The 19,154-nt window shown below is 47.5% G+C and overlaps 1 protein-coding gene across 1 annotated transcript; it reads left to right on the top strand.

Annotated features, from left to right (window-relative positions):
* The first annotated feature begins 5,162 nt into the window (after positions 1–5,162).
* Positions 5,163–18,132, top strand: LOC142564937 (PI-actitoxin-Aeq3b-like). Its single transcript, XM_075676146.1, has 3 exons — positions 5,163–5,253; positions 16,788–17,006; positions 17,971–18,132. Exons 1-3 carry the CDS (start codon positions 5,217–5,219, stop codon positions 17,973–17,975), a joined length of 261 nt encoding a protein of 86 aa, XP_075532261.1. The 5' UTR covers positions 5,163–5,216; the 3' UTR covers positions 17,976–18,132.
* Positions 18,133–19,154: the final 1,022 nt, after the last annotated feature.

The raw sequence follows: 19,154 nt of genomic DNA, 5'->3' as shown, positions 1-19,154 counted from the left end.
TTCTCGAACAAACTGGGGCAGTGACAGGAGGTGTTTGCTTAGCCTATATAGGAGCCTTGTACGATCACGCCTCGACTATGGAGCTGTGGTGTACCAATCCGCATCGGATAGTGCTCTTAGAATCCTCGACCCAGTCCACAATCTAGGCATACGGCTGGCAACAGGCGCATTTAGGACAAGTCCTGTGGAAAGTCTGTATGTGGAGGCGAACGAATTGTCGTTACATCTGCGCAGAACGTATCTAAACTTCTCCTACTTTTTAAAATGTAAATCGAATAACGAACATCCGTGTTACTCAACCGTACTTGACTTGTCTTCTGTAAGACTTTACCACAACCGCCCATCTGTTCGAGCTCCTCTGTCTGTGCGCTTAGAACAACTGGCTCACGAAACTGGTATTAAACATCGAGAAACAGTCCTAATGACTCCCACTAACCTTGCCCCACCTTGGGAATGGCAGTCTGTCCAATGTGATATGTCTTTCGTCGCAATAACAAAACATGCGCCTGAGGTGCATATACATTCACACTTCCTCGAACTCCAGGCGAAGTACTCCTGCGCAGAGTTTTATACAGACGCTTCAAAGTCTACTCATGGTGTAGCTTATGCAGCGCTCGGACCTTCATTTTCAACGTCCGGTGCATTAAATCCAAACACCAGCATTTTCACAGCGGAGGCATACGCGATCCTCTCTGCTGTGAAACATATAAAACAAACAGGTATAATAAAGGCTGTCATATTCACAGGCTCATTAAGCGTTGTTAGTTGCATATCAAGTCTACGAAAACACAAAAACCCCATCCTTAATGAACTGTATAACCTTCTATGTTCAGCATACATGTCTAACGAAATGATTGTTCTTTGTTGGGTGCCTGGCCATAGAGGCCTAGAGGGCAACGTAGCTGCTGACGAAAGGGCTACATCCGTACTTTTTTGTGATGCAAACATTAATATACCTATACCGGACACAGACCTTAAGCCATTTTTACAGCATAAACTACGGAAGTATTGGCAACGGCAATGGGACACTCAGGTATCCAACAAACTGCATTTAATCAAACCAAAGATAGGGAACTGGATTTCTGAGAAAACAACAAGACATCAGGAAGTACTGCTCTGTAGATTAAGAATTGGGCATACCTATAGCACTCACTCGTACATTCTAACTGGAACTAACCCTCCTACATGCACTAGGTGTGGAAGTAGACTTACAGTCCTTCATGTTCTCATTCAGTGCCCATTATTAGAAATGGAGAGAAAAAAGTTCTTCCCTTCCTTATACAGTCATAATATACCTCTGCACCCAGTCTTCTTTTTAGGCAATGACCCTCTATTTAATTTTAAATCAGTACTCAAGTTCTTAGAAGAAACTAAAACCATAGCAATCATTTGGCCAGGCTATTTGTAGCACAGCCTCTGCTTAGAGGCTGTAGCTGCAATGAAATCACTTACAGAGCACATGCCTCGCAGCCCTTGCACTGAAGGGCTCTGCAGAGGCACTGGTGCTGCTATAAATTAACATGTTTTAGTATCTTATTGTTCTCAACGTTCTTTTACAACCATAGGACTCACTTTTCATTGACATTATTTTAATAGATACATATTTTACACCATTTAAAGCAAATATTTTAGGCCAATATACAGCCACTCGATTACCGCCATATTCATCGATATTCATTGCCATTCATCACCAAATGTCATGGCGCTCTTTGGCCATTTCTGGCCCTTGCGCCAAGAAACGATATCCATCATCATCAATATGTCAATTTATATATTACGAGAATTTATTACGTTGTCTACAAGGGCTCTGCAAAAGCAGTAGTTATACATTATTACATTTTTTGACATTCATGTGTAACATATCAATTTTGTCCGCTTTAAATGTGTTATGAGATGCCATTCACAGAATTGCGATATCATTTTTTCGTCGCTGAGTTCCAGAGTTGTAAACTTAATAGTTTCGTTTTCTGAAAATTTTCGATTTTCGCCAATTTTTAATACAATATTGACGACCTAAATCGAAAATTCGAAACCAAATGTCACTAGATTTTAAGTTTTTCTTTTAAATGCAACAAACCTAGCCGAATTTCGTGCAGTGGTTGCCGAAAAAAAATTCTCCTTTTACATGTATTTAGATAGGAGCACTTGAGCTAAAGCTTCCTCTTAATTGATTTCCTGCGTTAATTTTGACATAATTTTGTCTTCGGACGTCATGCCTCTACATAGCTGATGGTTTCATTGTTTCCATCTTTACACAAAGTCAAGCGACGACAGGATACATGGTCTCGAATGCACACTTTGCAAAGCGCTGTAAAACTGCTCGACGTCTGCTACAAGAAAAAGAGGTCGCCCTCAACCTTATATCTGTTATTTTGTACCCATCGACGGTTTTTAATGCTCCTCATGGAGGGGCATTAGCAACACCTCCTAGACAGCTTTTCAGGTCCGCGCCCAAAATTCTGAGGTCACAATCCGCCGTTCGATAGCGCTGCTCTAGGAGCAATGACATACTATGCTTGCTTGCAACGCGGTCTGACTTGGGTTCGTTGCTGCCGTTGAAAACGTGGCGCCTTCCTTCTGTGTTGTGCTGCGTCCGAGTGTCTACCGTGGATATTTGTTCGCATCGTCATGTCTGATGGCACACACGACGCCGAACCACTGTTGTACGCCGGTATGCACCGGCGATTTCGATACTGGGAAAGAAGATGCGTCTTTTTTTCCCCGAAAGATGAGGACACGCGAACGAAGCGGATGCGTGACATTCCCCGGAAGGATGTCACATCAGCTGCATATACTAAGGCAAAACTTTTATATCAATTGTATTCATGCTACTGCTTTGCCTAAGTATGTATTTTTGTTTGTAGGTGAATGTAATTCGTGTTCTTGCAGCTAGCAAATTATACAAAGCCTTGCTGACTTATCGCATTCGTGACAACACTATTTTATTATCGCTGTTTTTCTGTATGCAAGTGAATATTTTTATGAAACGCAGAATGTTATCTGCACAGGTATTGTGTAGGTCTCTGTAGCTCTTAGCCAGTTTGCTGGCAAACTGTGCGGCTAACATACATATGAGTATCATTTGCAATCAGAGGAATTACATTGCACGTGTTTCAAAAAAAGAGAACACAAAAGAAAAGAAGGAAAGCTGTTATCTTTACTGAGAAATTAATATTGGTAATTCACTGGCTTGCAAGGCTGCATTGTTTATTTCATGTATTTTGGTTGTTGAATAACAATCATTGCGAATTTGATGTACTTGCTACTTCTTTTCTGACTTGTGTTGTCTGAATTGTGTGCTCCTGACGGCAACTAAAAGTTGTGTTAATTATGTGCAGTCGAGTACCCTCATATTTTAGCTGTGATTCGGCTGTTTTTCTTCTCTGCTCTCGCTATTGATGCACTCTGTGAACACTGCTGTGCTGGGGTACACTGTTTAAAAATTGAACGCATTTGAATGTTACTCTGACAAACTGATGAATGAACACGGCCATTGCGTATACTTGTAAATGTTTTGTGCATGTTCAGATGCTCACTCCCTATCTGAACAGTCTTTATGTATGACTTAAACAATGAAGTTGTAGCAGCACCAACGAGGCAACGCACCGAAAGATGACGCAGAGCTTTTGGCGACGCCGTCCGCGTTTCTTCGCGTTCACGCCGAACCCGCAGCCAACCGGCCGGCTCGACTTGACGTAGCCTATGTCATCTCACGTGACCCGCAAGCCTGATCACCTGTTTAGGAGGTGTCGGTACTGGGGACGATCCAGAGACGTTAGCTCTCTAAATTCATGTTTGCATCCCGTGAGAGCAAGCTTGCAAAGTTCTGAGGAAAAAGGAAACCTGCTCACACACTAATGCCAGCATTCGTTAATGAAACATTTATGTCATTGGGAGTTGGCCTGTAGAATAGAGACAACTTACCAAATAGAGTCAAACATTACTGAGTATCAAGGCTGTACAGTGAAATGCGAGTCCTTCGGACACAAAGCTGAACCTTGCGAAGTGATTTATAAAGGAAGCTGGAAGTGTTTCTTTAGTTTATGACGTAGACGTTAGCTAACAAGACCAACTCACTCTTTAAATGCTGTGATTGAACGCGCTTTTGCATGGGGGCAGCAGGATGATTTGATATTTGCATTCCAGGAACTCCGAACTGTAAATGCGGTTTCGTTCTTGCATACAGGAAGTGCCAAGCATGGTTACGACGTGCATTGTATAAATAGCACGATAAACCAGATTGCGTTGATGGGATGTGTTGGTGTTTTTTCATATACCGCTGAAAAGCCCTTCACAATTTATATGTTTGTGTATTCCTACTTCTGATTCTCCTGACTGAATGAATATTTCGGCTTCACATTGTCTTCTGCGATTAAACTGAACAGACTGTGGAGCCAGGATCACTACTGTCATGCACCAAAAGCTAGGAAACCGAACAGGTAGTGGAAATATATTTGATTGTGGCTTATGCCTAGCCACGTACTGTGTAATTATTCATATTTCAAGCTGCAGCGTGCTGAAGTGAAGATTAAAAGGGAGAACACGCTTCACAATCTTTGTCTTGTTAGTCACACTTCCCTTCCTAACTCTCATTCCTGCTCCCAGCAAATCTGCCTGAAGTGATTTATGAGTCTTTCTAACCTTTCAAGTGCCAAACGACACACTTTTATGGTCTACCAGATCAGGGCAAGTGTCAAAACTGCCATTCTGTCCCCAATTTGGACATATTGTCGTGGACACCCACCCAACTAACTTAAGACCTCAGTCTTTTAAGGCCCTCCTAATTCCGCCACATCCGCCCCAACTAGAAGAAGCAGTATGACCGCTGCCTTTTACTTTTACAGCGGAGGTGTCTTAGGCTAGTTTCCAGTATATCGTGATGTGCGTAGGCAAAAACGATGGCGGCGTCCATAGAGCTAAACTAGCTTAAGCATAAGGCATAATCGTATCAGCGTGTGTCTCCCAGCTGCGTTTGAGGTCAGATGTGTCAAAACCAGGGATGGATGATGGTTTGATGCGTTGCGACCTGCGCAAACAAGGACAATGCGGCCGTTGCGCCCTATGCCTTACCCACGACGGGCTAAAGCCTTGCCGTGGAACGTGTCAACGCTTGCGCCATACAGACTGGGCACGGAATCGTTGTCGCCACCGTATACGTTCATCCCGGAGCGTCAATGAAAAAGGCACCTTGAAGACATTATAGTCGACACATTCCGATGGATCCTCCCGGTGGACCCCAATTCCATCGTCATTGTGAGTGACTTTAACGTCGATGTGCCTCGTACCGACGTAAAGTGGTTCTTGGCATTTCTCTTGGAGAGTTCAGGCCTTCAATGTTACACCAAGACCAATGTCTCCACGATGCGTCATTGGTCTTGCATAGACCTAATGTTCGCTAAGAACATCTCCAGTATCATCAAAGAGCCCATGGCTGTCTATGATGGGCTGTCTATGATAGCGACCATAAAGCCATAGTTCCTGTGGTCGCGAGATAAAGGGAAATACAAATGAACATAACGTGCATGTTTGGGTTACATTGATGTTTTTCTCTATATTTATATATATTTCTCTGCCGGTCATCCAATTTCACCGAGTGTAATGGATGGATGGATGGATGCAAAACTTTAATAAGGTCCTGAGGTACGCGACTCAGCGCGCTGCGGGCCGCTCCCACGTTGGGACAGTCAGGCCTTGCCCGACCGCCGCATCGTGGGCCCTCTGGACAGCCCATAGTTGCGCCCCGGCATCGGGGCTCTTGATAGCGGAGAGCCACTTGTCCACATTGATTTGTTCCGTGCCTCGTAACGAGGGGCAACGCCAGAGCATATGGTCTAGGCTAGCGATGTCATTGCAGTGCCTGCAAGAGCTAGTGGCATAGGTGTCGGGATAAATTTTGTGGAATAAAGCCGGGTTGGGATATGAACCTGTTTGCAATAATCTGAGGGCCAATGCCTGCGCTCTATTTAACTTCTTGTGTGGAAGGGGAAAGTCTCTCCTGCTGAGATAAAAGTGCTGCGCAATTTCGTTGTATGTGGTCGGTTGATCTCTGTTCTCCACCACTGCGGGCCGGCGTTGGAGTTCTCCATGGTCGCGGAAAGCGAGACCTCGCGCCTTGGATTGGGCCAGCTCGTTGAGGTTTGTTGGGCCTCCCATGATGGATCCCATGTGAGCGGGGAACCACGATACTTTTGCCTTCGAGGATGCGACAGGCTTCCGTACACACGGCGCCAACGCTGAAGGCGCGGATGGCTGCCCTGGAGTCGCTAAAGATATTGGCATGTCCGTCGTCCAGGAGGGCCAAGGCAATGGCCACTTGCTCGGCCGCATGCGACGACGTGCTTCGTACCGAAGCGGCGTTAACGGTCGAACCTCTGTGGTTGATTGAAACTACCGTGAAATTGTTGCTGTTTGCATACTGGGCCGCGTCAACGAAGCAGCTGCCGCCAGGGAGTTCGGTTGCGCGGCGTAGGAGCGCTACCGCTCTGGCCTTCCTTCTTTCTACGTTGCGCTGGGGATGCATATTGCGCGGGGCGGGCGATATTAGGATGTTATCTTTCTGCTCTTTCAGAAGGCCCTGGTAGGCATCTTCGACAGTGGCCGGAGGGACGCCCATCTCAGTTAGGAGTCGTCTGCCCGCCCTGGTGCCCGAGAGCCTAAGAATCTGTGCCCTTTCTTGTGCTTCTGCAATCTCTTCCAGGGTATTATGAATACCCAACTGCAGGAGTCGGTCGGTGCGTGTGTAGTTGGGTAGTCCGAGCGCGCTCTTGATCCCGCTCCTTATCACGGCATTTAGCTTGTCTCGCTCGGCCCTCTTCCAGACGTGCATGGCCGCTACGTACTTAAAATGGCACAACAAGAAAGCGTGGACTAGCCTTAACAGATTCTCTTCGCTCAGGCCTCTCCTTCTGTTAGCTACCCGCCTGATTAGACTGATGACGCTATCCGTCTTTTTTGCTAGTTTTTGAATGGTGATGTTATTCGAGTTCGCCCCTTCGAGTGTCATTCCCAAGATTCGAATGGACGGTACTTTGGGAATGGGATCTCCGCAATTGGTGTAGAGATAGATGTCAATTTCAGAGGGGGGTTTCCAGTTCTGTGGCTTGCGGCCCTTTCTACTTGGGCTGTAGAGAAGGAGCTCCGATTTCTTTGGGGAGCACCGGAGTCCCGTGTCGGTTAGAAAACGCTCTGTAGTGTCGACAGTTTCTTGGAGAGCGGCTTCGACTTGTCCGTCACTGCCACCCGCGCACCAGACAGTGATGTCGTCCGCGTAGATCGTGTGACCGATGCCCTGGACCTTGCCTAGATACCTTGAGAGGACGACCATTGCGATGTTGAAGAGGAGTGGTGAGATGACTGACCCCTGGGGGGATGCCTCTTCTGCTCAGCTCCATTTTCTCCGATTCCAAATCTCCAGCCTTGAGGATGGCGCATCGTTTGTTCAAGAAAGACCTGACGAAGGCATGGAAGGACGAGCCCAGGTCGAGTTTGGAGATGGCGTCGAGAACGAACTCATGACGGATGTTATCAAAGGCCTTCTCCAGGCCCAAACCAAGGATGGCTCTCGTGTCCCGAGTGCAGCGTTCCAGGATTTGGATCTTGATAAGCTTCATGGCGTCCTGGGTGGAGAGGCCTGGCCTGAAACCTATCATGTTGTGAGGGAAAAGGTCGTTGGTCTCGATATACTCGGAAATTCTGTTATGGATGGCGTGCTCGGCCACCTTCCCTACACATGACGTCAGTGAGATTGGCCGGAGGTTGTCCAGGCTCGGCGGTTTACCGGGCTTTGGGATTAGTATGACCTTCGCCAACTTCCATTCTTCCGGTACAATTCCCTGCTCCCAAATCCGATTTATCTCATCTGTAAGAAACTCGATCGATGCGTCCTCTAGGTTTCTGAGAGCCTTGTTGTTAATGTGATCCGGGCCGGGTGCTGACCTACCGTTGAGGTCGTGTAGGGCGCGGCGGATTTGACTGATTTTGAAAGGTTCGTCCAGCGCGGAGTTCGGCTTCCCTTTGTATACTGGGTATGCCGCCTCATCGGCCACAGTTTTGAGCGGCAGGTACTTCTTAGTCAGCATCTCCAGCATGTCCTTTTCCGAAGACGACTTCTTGGCTTCGTGGAGCGCTTTAGCGAGGACACTTCTCTGGTTTGACTTGGTGCCGGAGTCGTCGAGCAAGTGTTTGAGAAGATTCCACTTCCCTCCCGTGCGCATCTGCCCGTCAATTGAATTGCAAATGTCGTCCCATTGCTGCCTAGACAGGGCTTGGCAGTGCTCGTCGATCTGCTTGTTGATCTCGGCTATCTTTTTTCTGAGCTTGCGATTCAAGCGTTGGCTTTTCCACCTCTCGAGAAGTGATTGCTTAGCCTCGAGAAGGTGCGCTAGCCTGCTATCCATTTTGTCTGTCTGTAGATCCGTCTCTATGGTTTTGGTTGTGGAGCATACATCTTGCACAATTAGTGCGCACCACTGGACGAGACTCTCCGGCTTTTCTCCACGGGCGGCGCGGGCCTTGCGAATCTCACGGAATTTGTCCCAGTCGGGCACCGAGAACGCCTTCTTTCTTTTCTGCTCCACTTGTAAGCTGGTGACCGTGATGTAGTGATCACTACCGAGGTCTATAAGCAGATTCGACAACATGGCTGAGCCAGCGTTTTTAACAAAGGCGAGATCCGGGACAGAGTCCCTGGTCGAGGAGGTGACCCGTCTGGTGGGAAAGGCTGGGTCCGTCAATAGAGAGAGTCCCGCATCTCCCGCCTCCTGCCACAGGCTTCTGCCCTTGACCGTGTCGTGCGTGTAGTTCCACGCGTGAAAGGGGGCGTTGAAATCGCCGGCCACAACCAGTGGAGAGTTTCGGGCGAGTTTCGTCGCCCTAGTGATGATGGTTTTGAAACGTTGTCTGTGATCGCTCGGGCTGCTATATACGTTAAGTATAAAAATGCTAGAGATGTTGGATTGGCTTGGGATGACTTCTACTAGGGAGGTCTCCGTCTTGCTAGGCCGGACCCCTAGATCGTGTGCGACGAAAGTGAACGTGCTGCTGATTAATGTGCAGATTCCTCTGCCGTCCCCACGGAGAGCAAGAGCTTTGTATCCCTGGAGTGAAATCTGATCAGTCATCGTTTCTTGCAATAATATAACATGTGGCTTTTCTTTGTGAGTGCGAACAAACTGCTGCAGGGTGCATCTTTTATGGCTGAGTCCCCTGCAGTTCCACTGCCAAATCCTAAATTGGGTGTGTGGCGCCATCCTTGCTGTATAGAGTGCCTTCCGGCGTTGCTACTAGGGTCTCGAGGGAGATGGTTCTATTAATGGGTCCGGGAATGTGCAGTGGTGGCGGCGTAGGTACCAACGTGGCATCCGTGAAGTAAGCGGGACGTACGTGGGTCGACGTCCTGATGTCCATTTCCTGCACCTTGGACTCTATCTCTGGCAATCTGTTTTCTAAGCAGTGAATTTTGACACTTTGCGCATCTAACTTCTGATCCACGACCAAGAGTCGCTGATCCACTGCAGATAATCGTTCGGTAATCTTCTTGATCTCGTAGCAGATTGAATTCAACATTTCTCTGGCTTCGGACTTGGCTTTAGCCGGTACATTTCCGGGCATGCTGGGAACGGCCTTTCTTTTGGCTGGGTTGCCCGAGTGGCTCGCATCCACGACCATGGGAACGTCTGCGGTTTCGGGAGAGGGGGTCCCCGAGGGGGATGAACTAGGGACTGGATCGGCGTGAGGTCCCCGAGGGGGTTGGGGAGAGGGGGTCACCGAAGGGATTCCTGAGGGGGTTGAACTAGCGACTGGAACGTGGTGAGGTTGATTAGCCTTTCTGAGCTCTGCTATTTCGGCTCGCATTAACAAGATTATGCTGCGCATCTCGGCATTTTCGTTCCTAAGCTGGGCTATTTCAGACGAACCATGCTCTGGCGCCGCACCCCCAGTTACCTTTACGGCAGTTCTCCCTCCACTCCGCACCCTGTCTGCCCAAGTGGCGCCTTGTTTCCCAGCAACCGAGTGTAATAGCTCTGATTTTTTTACCTCTCACCCTACTATTAATACGAGTACCATTATTTGCCTATATCAACCATTTTACACACACACACAAACACACACACACATATATATAACTGAGGAGCCCGATTTTCTTAGTCATATATCACAAGAAGCCAGCAAACAAGGACAGCATAGGGGAAATCGTCTCAGTCGTTAGAGAAATGATACATCAGAGAAGTGATAAATAACTGTAAATGAAAGTGAATGAAAAAACTTGCTAGCCTCTTACGATGTGTGCGTGTGTGTATGCGTCTATCTAGCCGCGTACGCCGACCCAGTGGCCCAAGTTTTCTACCAGCTTGGGCCACTAGGTACTTACTCTTGGTCGTGATGCCATCGTGGTCGTTCGATCGTCGTAATTCCAACTTCGTAATCTGATTCTTGTCATATCGACGTCGTCACGCCTTCTACCCTTCTACGGCGGCCCAGTGGCCCAAGTTGCCTTGCTTTAGCCAATAAGTATGTGCTTGTGGCAGGGGTGCCGTCGTGGTCGCTGCTTCGTCGTCGTTCCAGCTTCGTCATCTGACTCTGCTCGAGTCGTGGTCGTCACACCATCTTTGTCATACAATTTTCATGCATTCGTTGTCACGCCTGCGTCATGATGCCGTCATTGTCTTTCCATTGCCGTCTTTCCAACTTCAAGTGCCACCTTGGCGGACTGTCGGGCGCCTAAATTTAAAGCCAATGAAAAGGAGAAACTTCTGTGGTGGCTTTCCTTGTTAGAAAGAGACAGAAATCCAGACAAAGCTGTTCCTTTGCAGAGAACAGCTACTGGCAGAATGGTTTTTGAAGGTAGAACGGCGGCGGAGGGAGGGGGAGGGGGGGTGCTCTTTTGTGGCATTACGGTGCAAGGTCAAACAGAACTACTGCAGGATAGTGTCCTTGCCTTAACGCCAAGAGACGCAAGCACAGAAACGCAGTACGGACGTGCCAACTTATCGACTCACGCGCACTTTACATTAAGTTAAAGGAATACTGAATTACTGGACACGAAAATTTTGTGTCCCAGGGGCGGATGCTGTGTCCCGCCATAAGTGACGCAAGTCGAGGTTGTCTTCTTGAGCAACAATTGCGATAGAGATGCAGCACACCACCACCAAAAACAAATATTACACAAATTGAATGACACAGTACGTCGCTTGAACGTTTATACTCGCAACAGGGGAAAGACGGGGAAGGCGGGAGAATGAAATTTAAGACGATGAGCAAAACAAGAACAACGTAGAAGGAGGAGCCAACGTTTCGACAAGTGGACTTATCTTTCTTCAAGGCGACATATGCTTTCCTCGGCACAGTATATATATGCAGGGTTCTTCTAAAGGGAAGAGGGTGTAAGGCGCGTGGGTGAGGCAACGACCGAAGGTGTGTTAGCGGCGACCGTGTAGAATTGAGAATAAAGCGCTGCCATGCATACGACCAGTGACACGATCGTGTGTCAGCCGCTCTTTCAACGGCAGTGTGCGCACGACCTCTCTGTTATCTGCTTCGCTGCAGGTCAGTGGGCTATCGTCTCTCTGAAAGTGATAACAAAAGGAGCGGTAGAAAACGGTGCTCGTTAAAAAAAATTACTGAAATGGCATAAATATATGAATATATATACTCACAATAGCGACACAAATCTCTCTTTCGCAAGATTCACACCAATATACAACATGTTATTCGGTAAACTGGGTAAACTTCTCTCAATCCGCGCCGCACAAATGCCTAAGGAGAGCAGAGCGACCTGCGCAGCGGCTGGAAACCTGGTAGGAGACTGCAAGGATAGGGTAAAACGCCTCGTGTTTAAAGCTCCGCTGCTAGAATTAGGAATACAACGTTCTTGCATATGTTCTCGCAATACTGGTTGATCGGCTGCATTTATTTAACATGACTGCAGTGCGTATTTGAGAAGCAGCAACGTTGAGTAGACGAGGACGAAGAACAAAAGAAAGGATCGCAACACAACTTTCTCTAGCTAGCGCTGCTGCTTGTGATGTGAACTTCCACCAACTCGCCCAAGGTTTCTTTCTATATGCCAAGACTACAGCGGACGAAAACTTAAGCGCTGGTCGATTATTGCATTCGTTACGGTTAGAAAAAGTGGCTCGAACGAGAAGCGCGGGAAAATTCTGCCTCAGGAAATTAAGCAGTATAGCGCGCACATTTCACACTTTTGCATTGATTTGCTCTGCGTGCACTTGCGCCGATTCTCCGAGTAATTTTGCATTGTATTTTCCCATTGTTTGAGCGAATTATCCACTTTTCTTTATTTGGTCAAAAAAACATGCTTCCTTACACTTTGTTCTGTGTGTTTGTTCACCAGTTGTGGCCCATATGTTGCTTTCGGGTCTCCTGGCGAGAACCGCCACGGAAGCGCGACGTACTGCGCACAGCACGGTGGCGATAAAAGTTGGCATAGTAGCTTCGCAGCCTTGCTTTTTTTTTTCTTGCAAGTCGCATTTTGCGGCAGCCGATGACCGTATGTACGACGCACAACGCGCAAAGTCGAGCCCGACGCCATATTGTCTCAAAAAAAGAAAAGGGAAGACTAATTTCCGCTTCCTGTGTGAACAGCGCCATCTGCACTGTCTGCCATTGCGCTGTTGCAGCAAATGGTTGTTCACGCCGCCACCAGTGTAGTCAGTTTCATTCGACCGTGAAGGTGCAGCTTCTCGATCTATAAAATGGTTATACCTGTCTTTTTTTTGTGTGACCGTACAGTTCGGAAGACGGGAAGAAAACTACGCCATAGTTTTTGAGGGCCTAAATTATGCTCATCCGACGGATATATCGGAATCTGTGTGAGGCGAAGTTCTAGTGAAGCGGGTAATTAAATCTGGTAATACTAAATGCAATGCCTGTAATATTGTCTTCCTATGCCATGTGTAAACCCATAAAATGTTTCTGTTTATGTACCGTATAGGCCACAAGTTTGTTGTCGCGCAGTGTTTATGCGTATACACTGCAGCGTTGCAAACTATATATACAGATCATGCAAGTGCACGCTGTGAGATGTCAACGCGGTGATGTCGCGAACACGAAGGTGCTGTTTGACGTTTCCCGGGAATAGAACGCCCAGGTGAAGTGTAAGTAAGCAGAGAGACGTGCGACGTGAAAGGCAGCGGGAAGGGTGACTATCGCCCAATTAAATGCTTGCCTGGCTGCAACTGTGCATGTGGCGACTGAGCGATATGCGCTGGGGGCAGAATCTAGGTGCATCGGCAGCTTGTAGCTTTGTGCGTGCTCTGTGTCCTCGGGACCCGCCGTGGTTGCTCAGTGGCTATGGTGTTGGGCTGCTGAGCACGAGGTCGCGGGATCGAATCCCGGCCACGGCGGCCGCATTTCGATGGGGGCGAAATGCGAAAACACCCGTGTGCTTAGATTTAGGTGCACGTTAAAGAACCCCAGGTGGTCAAAATTTCTGGAGTCCTCCACTACGGCGTGCCTCATAATCAGATAGTGGTTTTGGCGCGTAAAACCCCAGATATTATTATTATTGTGTCCTCGGTGCTCAGTTTGCGTTCGAGCGTTAGACAGCACGAAGGTCATTTCGCTCGCTGCTGCTTCCGTGCTTCTTCACGCCAGCGTTTTGACAGTGACTCGCGGTCCGCGGTCGTCGAGTGTCATGTGCTGATGTTTGCTGTGAGCGCTGACACCATGCTTGTTAATTTAGTTAGCAAGCCAATGTTTACACGTTGATACGGCCGATAAAAGTACTATCCCTACTTGACATGGATGTCTGCTACGTTGCTATCGCAATCGATGTTTCGCCTTTCGGGCGTAACTGCTACGTTCTTTTGAGGCGATTGGCGCGTGCGGCACGTCGCGTAGAATTTGCGCACGAAAACACGTGACCGTGCGGACCAGTTTCCATGGATTAGGCCAAATAGGCCGTAGTTCAGCGAGTGCGGTTTAGTTTAAGACAACTGAAGCTCTTAATCCAATTGCGAGAAAGAAGCAGCTCCGCTGGTAATTGAGCTGTGACTCCACGAGGTCTCACATATCTGCTGTTGTTGTTTTCTTTCATATCATCCTCATATTTATTCATTACATACCGACAGCACCAAATTATGGCATTACATGTTAGGTCAGCCGCATCTGAAGCGGAAAGCCCAGCGTAGCAGGGCTGACATCTAAGAGCGTCCTCCATTGCATTTCATTGAATAACAGTTATCACTTCGCACCCTTACGATAGTAAAGCGCGGCGACATAATAGGCCACGCACCTGTTCAAACTAGGGCTTTGCAGCGTTTATCTGTCTTCCCGTACTAAGTCACCCCATTCCCGTCAGCCTGTACACTTTCGTTTGTTATCGACCTCAATTCGGATCAGTGACCTGTGTGCGCGTTATCAGCGGTCACTGCATGTGCTGGACGACAGCTGTTTTCAGTCGCGACGTTTTCACTGTGCCTGAGAGTATAAAAGCTTGGCATGTGCCGAGTATGTCAGTTCATTGCGGGAAAGCAATTTGCAGAGATTTTCTTGTGAGCGCTGTTTCGGACGTTAGCCTAAGCTTAAAAGCATGAACGCAGCTCTGATTTCCGGCTTCTTGACTTGTGCCTTTATTGGTAAGCCATGCTCACTATTATTGAACCGCGAGACGCGCCTATTGCGGGGTAAGTTTACCGTCACGGTGAGATTTCGTTTCATCTGTGTTGCCTGTCGGCGTCGCAGTGCCGGCAACCAGAGAGAGAGAGAGAGAGAGAGAGAGAAAGAGAATGATCGAGAGAGAGAAAGCAAAGAGAAAAAAGGTAGGGAGATCAGCCAGACAAATTTCCCCTTTGCTACCCTACACTGGGTGAAAGGGAAGGGGTAAGAGAAAGAGAAAACGACGAGGTGCATATGGGAGAATGCACACGGGCACTATAAGCGGTCTCTCAAACCGGTGAACTTCATCTAACCGGCAATCTGAACTGAAACTGTGTAACTGCCGCACAGTTCGTTCAGAGTTTGTGCCACGCAGTTAGAAAGCAACGGCCCAAAAGCGAAATATCGCTTTGATTAACAATTGGCAGGCATCGCAGTGTCCGCGCAGCTACGACTTCAGGTTACACTTTTCAAAGGATTTCTCGCGGGTTGCTAGACATACCTTAACATCGGCCAGTATGGTAAAAGAGCACCGTTCAGTCGCATCGGCTCGGTTATACTTGAAGACGGGAAATAGTCGCAAGGCCAATAACGTTGTAATTGTAAACATTAAACCAAGTTTCACTATACATCATTTTAACTTTCGTCATGGCACATGTCCCAATTAATGCAGTCAAACCGGATTCAATGCTTCTCCCCGACTAGCAAATGTCAGACGTAATGGCTCAGCGTAAGACGCGCCTGCGTGATTCCAAATTTGCTCGAATGTTGTCGTTGATTGTAGCTGTTGTGTATATTCCCGCCGAGCCTTGTGTAATCTGATTGCATGCGCGACGCGAACAGTTTAGTAGTTTCGAAAGGCGTGCGGGCACCAGCGAATACGCTGGAACTTTCAACGACTGATGTCTTAAAGCCGACGCGCTTGACCCGCGTATCAGGTTTTCGACGATCGCCGACTTTGCTCGCCACTATCGTTGCGAGTGAATGTTACTTATTTTTCTGGGCACGAGTTAGCCCAGTAAATAGTTCAATTCGTAACTCCCAGTTTTGACTCTGCATCATTGTTCACCGTTACCACTACGTCACACTATACAGAATGTTATGTAGCCAGCAAGTTGGTTTATGACCATACACATCCGTTATCCTGAATAATAGCTAGGTTTCTGAAAAAAATTTACCTTGACATCCCTGAAACAGTGTTGCTTGTTTTAAAGCACAAAGTTGGAAACGTGCGAGAAATTAATCTAGTTGTATAGCATTGCCTATAGAGGAATATTTTTGCAGGGTTTGTAGGGGCGTCATGTAGACGACTGGTTTTGCACAAAGCGAGTGCAGAAGTTTAGTACTTACCGCTTAGCACCTGCCCTTTTTGAATGGTGTCTTCATAAGAGGATTGAACGTCACCATATTTGCATTTATTGCTAGATAGTATATAGATTACGTTAAATACTGGATACATTACGTTGAAAGCCAATTAGCGAAAATGCGTGGAAGAGCGTTTGATCTGAGACGTGAGACCTCTAGCACTCCACTGGAATGTCAGCGCACTTTGAAATTAGGAAAACCGGCGAGCCACGGTGGCTGTTGATAGCTTCCAATTGCTCAACTTGTGGCCAGCACAACAGCGATCATTTCTGTGGACATAGTCCTGACGTGTTTTGCCCATGCGGTGCAGCCCCACTGCGAAAACAAACACGTGAGGCTCAGTAAGCAACACGCGAGCAGCTGCAGCTCCTGAAGACGGCAGACCTGTGACCAACGGTAGCGTCGATGTGCACGTCTAGATGAATCGCAATCCTAAATGCTCTCTCTCTCTCCTTCCTTTAGACCCTTTAACCTCGCTTTCTCCTTTGTAGGATAGCAAACCAGATGCGTGTGGGGATCACCTCACTGCTTTTCCTTCTCTCTTTCTTTATGACTGATGGACAACATCGCAAGAATGGACGATAAGACTTGTTGCCAGTGCACTGTTGTGTGCAAAGCGCAAGAACACAAAACGGAGAGTAAGAGAGGGGGGCACGACAGTGGCTTGTGCCAACCTGTTATGTTATGTTATCATTGTACTTGAGTCGTAATGCAATTTCACACATGGACCCATTACAAGCATTGTCCAATTATCTCAACCATGTTAAATTCTTGCGCGGAGGCGATGCTTACGAAGTTCTTTGTAGCAATGGCCGCCGGAGAGCTGGACGTGCAGGGCTGGTACCGCGGCGTGGACTTCGACGTGGGCTGCCGACCGGCCCCGGTGACCGGTCTGTGCAAGGCCTCGTTCCCGCGCTGGTATTTTGACGTGGCTGCCGGCGAATGCAAGCAGTTCACTTACGGAGGATGCGGTGGTAACCAGAACAGATACCAAACCGTGAGGGAGTGCGAGATCGCCTGCCTCCGTAAGTGTCTGCTAAATGTTTTGCCAGCGTTTGTGGCAGTATAACGACACTGACTCCTTTGACATAAGTTCCTTGAAGTTGTGGCATTACTTGTAATTGTAATTGGAATGCTGGAGCTTTCCGTGGAAAGACCACGATTGCAATATGAAGCACGTCCTAGTGAGGCACTTCAGGTTAATTTTGACCACCACAGTACACTTAACGTGCCCCCAATTGCACGGGACACGGGCGTTTTCGGCATATCGGCCGCATCGAAAATGCAGCCGCAGCGGCCGGGATTCGATCCCGCGACTTCGTGCTTAGCAGCGCAACACCATTGCCGCTAAGGCACCGTGGCGGGTCAAGGCATAGCTTGGGGGGTGTGGAGCTATAGGTTAGCTGAAGAGTTGCTATTTTGAGCACAGCTGTGTGGTTGGACGCTTGTGTAAACGTCAGTGAATTCAGTGAAGCACCACTCAGAGCAGATGATTGCGCACTAATAGGTTCGTTACAACTAACGCTGCACAGACATGCTACAGGTGATTAAATGAAAGTGCGTTTCCTGGAGAGAAAATATGGTGCGGGTTAGCGGACATGGCTTAATGCATGTGTGGGCAATTACAGACTGCCTGTCAAACGGAGCTTACAGCGCAAACTGAACAACTGAAATTAAATTCAAATATTTTTTTTCTCAGGAACATTATAGATTGTGCCGCAGGAATGAACTGCATCTTTTGCATTTCCATTGACACATGAATTGAAAGACCGTCACACTATGTATTATACCTATCACCGAGGCTCGCTACGGTTAAAAAGGAACTTTATTGATGTATTTATTGAAACGCTCGCTTTCTAAGGAATCGAGGCAATCGCATAAACTTTTTTCTAGTCTGTTTCCTTATATCTTATGTTCCTCATAATTTTGTTTGTCTTTCGTTGTCGAAAAAGAGTCACCGTCGTGATGGACATTTTTGTTTGTTTGCAGGTTGATCCAGCTGGATGACATCCGCGAAAGATACCCCGAGCACGGACTGGTACCCAAGAAACACCTTCATGTAGTACCCGTCCTCGAATAAACTGGCTTCGCCGTTCCATTTTGTACACTGTCTGCTCACTAGTGTATAAAATTATAATAAACATGGCATGTGGCCTGAGTGATGCGCTACTTCACATGTAATTTCGAGAAGTAAAACTGACTGCTTCAAGGCACTTCGTGTCCGATATCTTTCCTGTAGGAAGAGAGAGAGACAAAAGGGGAGGAAAGGCCGGGAGGTTAGGAAGTGTAAGTACCGACTGGCTACCCTGTGCTGAAGAAAGAGGTAAAGGGAATAAAATAGATGAGAAAAAAATGAGAAAGATTCACGCAATAATGCGCTGCTACGGGCCCAGAAAATCAGGCGTTGTAAATTGCGTAAAATATATAACGATTAAAGTAATGACAACAATTTGTGGTCTGTGCCATGACCATGAAGTTTGGATGTGAAAGGATGACGTAGTAAAATGTATAGATTACCGTAGCACTAGTGCCGCAACAGGGCCCTTGAATGCAAAGCTTGCTCGCACGTACTCAACAAAAAATGCTTGTATTGCAGCTGCACCATCCACGGTGACGCGTTCTTGCGAATAGCCGGGCCTCGTGAATTTTAAGATTTAAATAATGGTGAACAGTTTAAAACTACTTGAAAATTATAAATTCAGTGGCGATTTAGCGCCAAAGGCGAGGGCGTTAGCAATACATCGCACCTTTCTGAGGTACCGCATCCTTGATTTAAACCGCGTTCGTCACTTTGCAATGTGTTGTTCAGAAACTCACTCCGCACCTGTCCTGCCTCTTCGAGGAGGGTGCTGCCACTGATGGCGGTCTGCTCCGGACCACTCTATATAAAAAATACACGCTATTTCAAGCTCTCCGATCCCCTCTACCACGTCAATGGCTTCCGACACTTGAAGCACACTTTTCTTTTTCATTTTGACACTCCTAATGCTAGCGCACTACATGAAATGTAACAAATATTTAGGACCGCTTCATTTAGGAGCCAAACTAGGTTACCACAAATATTTCCCATGGCTGAGTGCCACAAGAACAGCGCAAGTAGTAACAAACAGGTTTGCGTGCACTGAAATGTGTACTATCCATGGAGATAAAAGTGCATTTCGAGAGCATGGTCC

This window comes from Dermacentor variabilis, chromosome 11, assembly GCF_050947875.1.
Source record: "Dermacentor variabilis isolate Ectoservices chromosome 11, ASM5094787v1, whole genome shotgun sequence".
NCBI lineage: Eukaryota > Metazoa > Arthropoda > Arachnida > Ixodida > Ixodidae > Dermacentor > Dermacentor variabilis.
Note: the sequence above shows the minus strand (reverse complement) of the source record. Positions and strands in the feature narration are given on the sequence as shown.

Coding starts and splice junctions, on each gene's coding strand:
- LOC142564937 (XM_075676146.1), top strand. CDS start 5,217: ATGGATCCTCCCGGTGGACCCCAATTCCATCGTCATT. Junction 5,254..16,787: donor ACCCCAATTCCATCGTCATT/GTGAGTGACTTT, acceptor AGTTCTTTGTAG/CAATGGCCGCCGGAGAGCTG.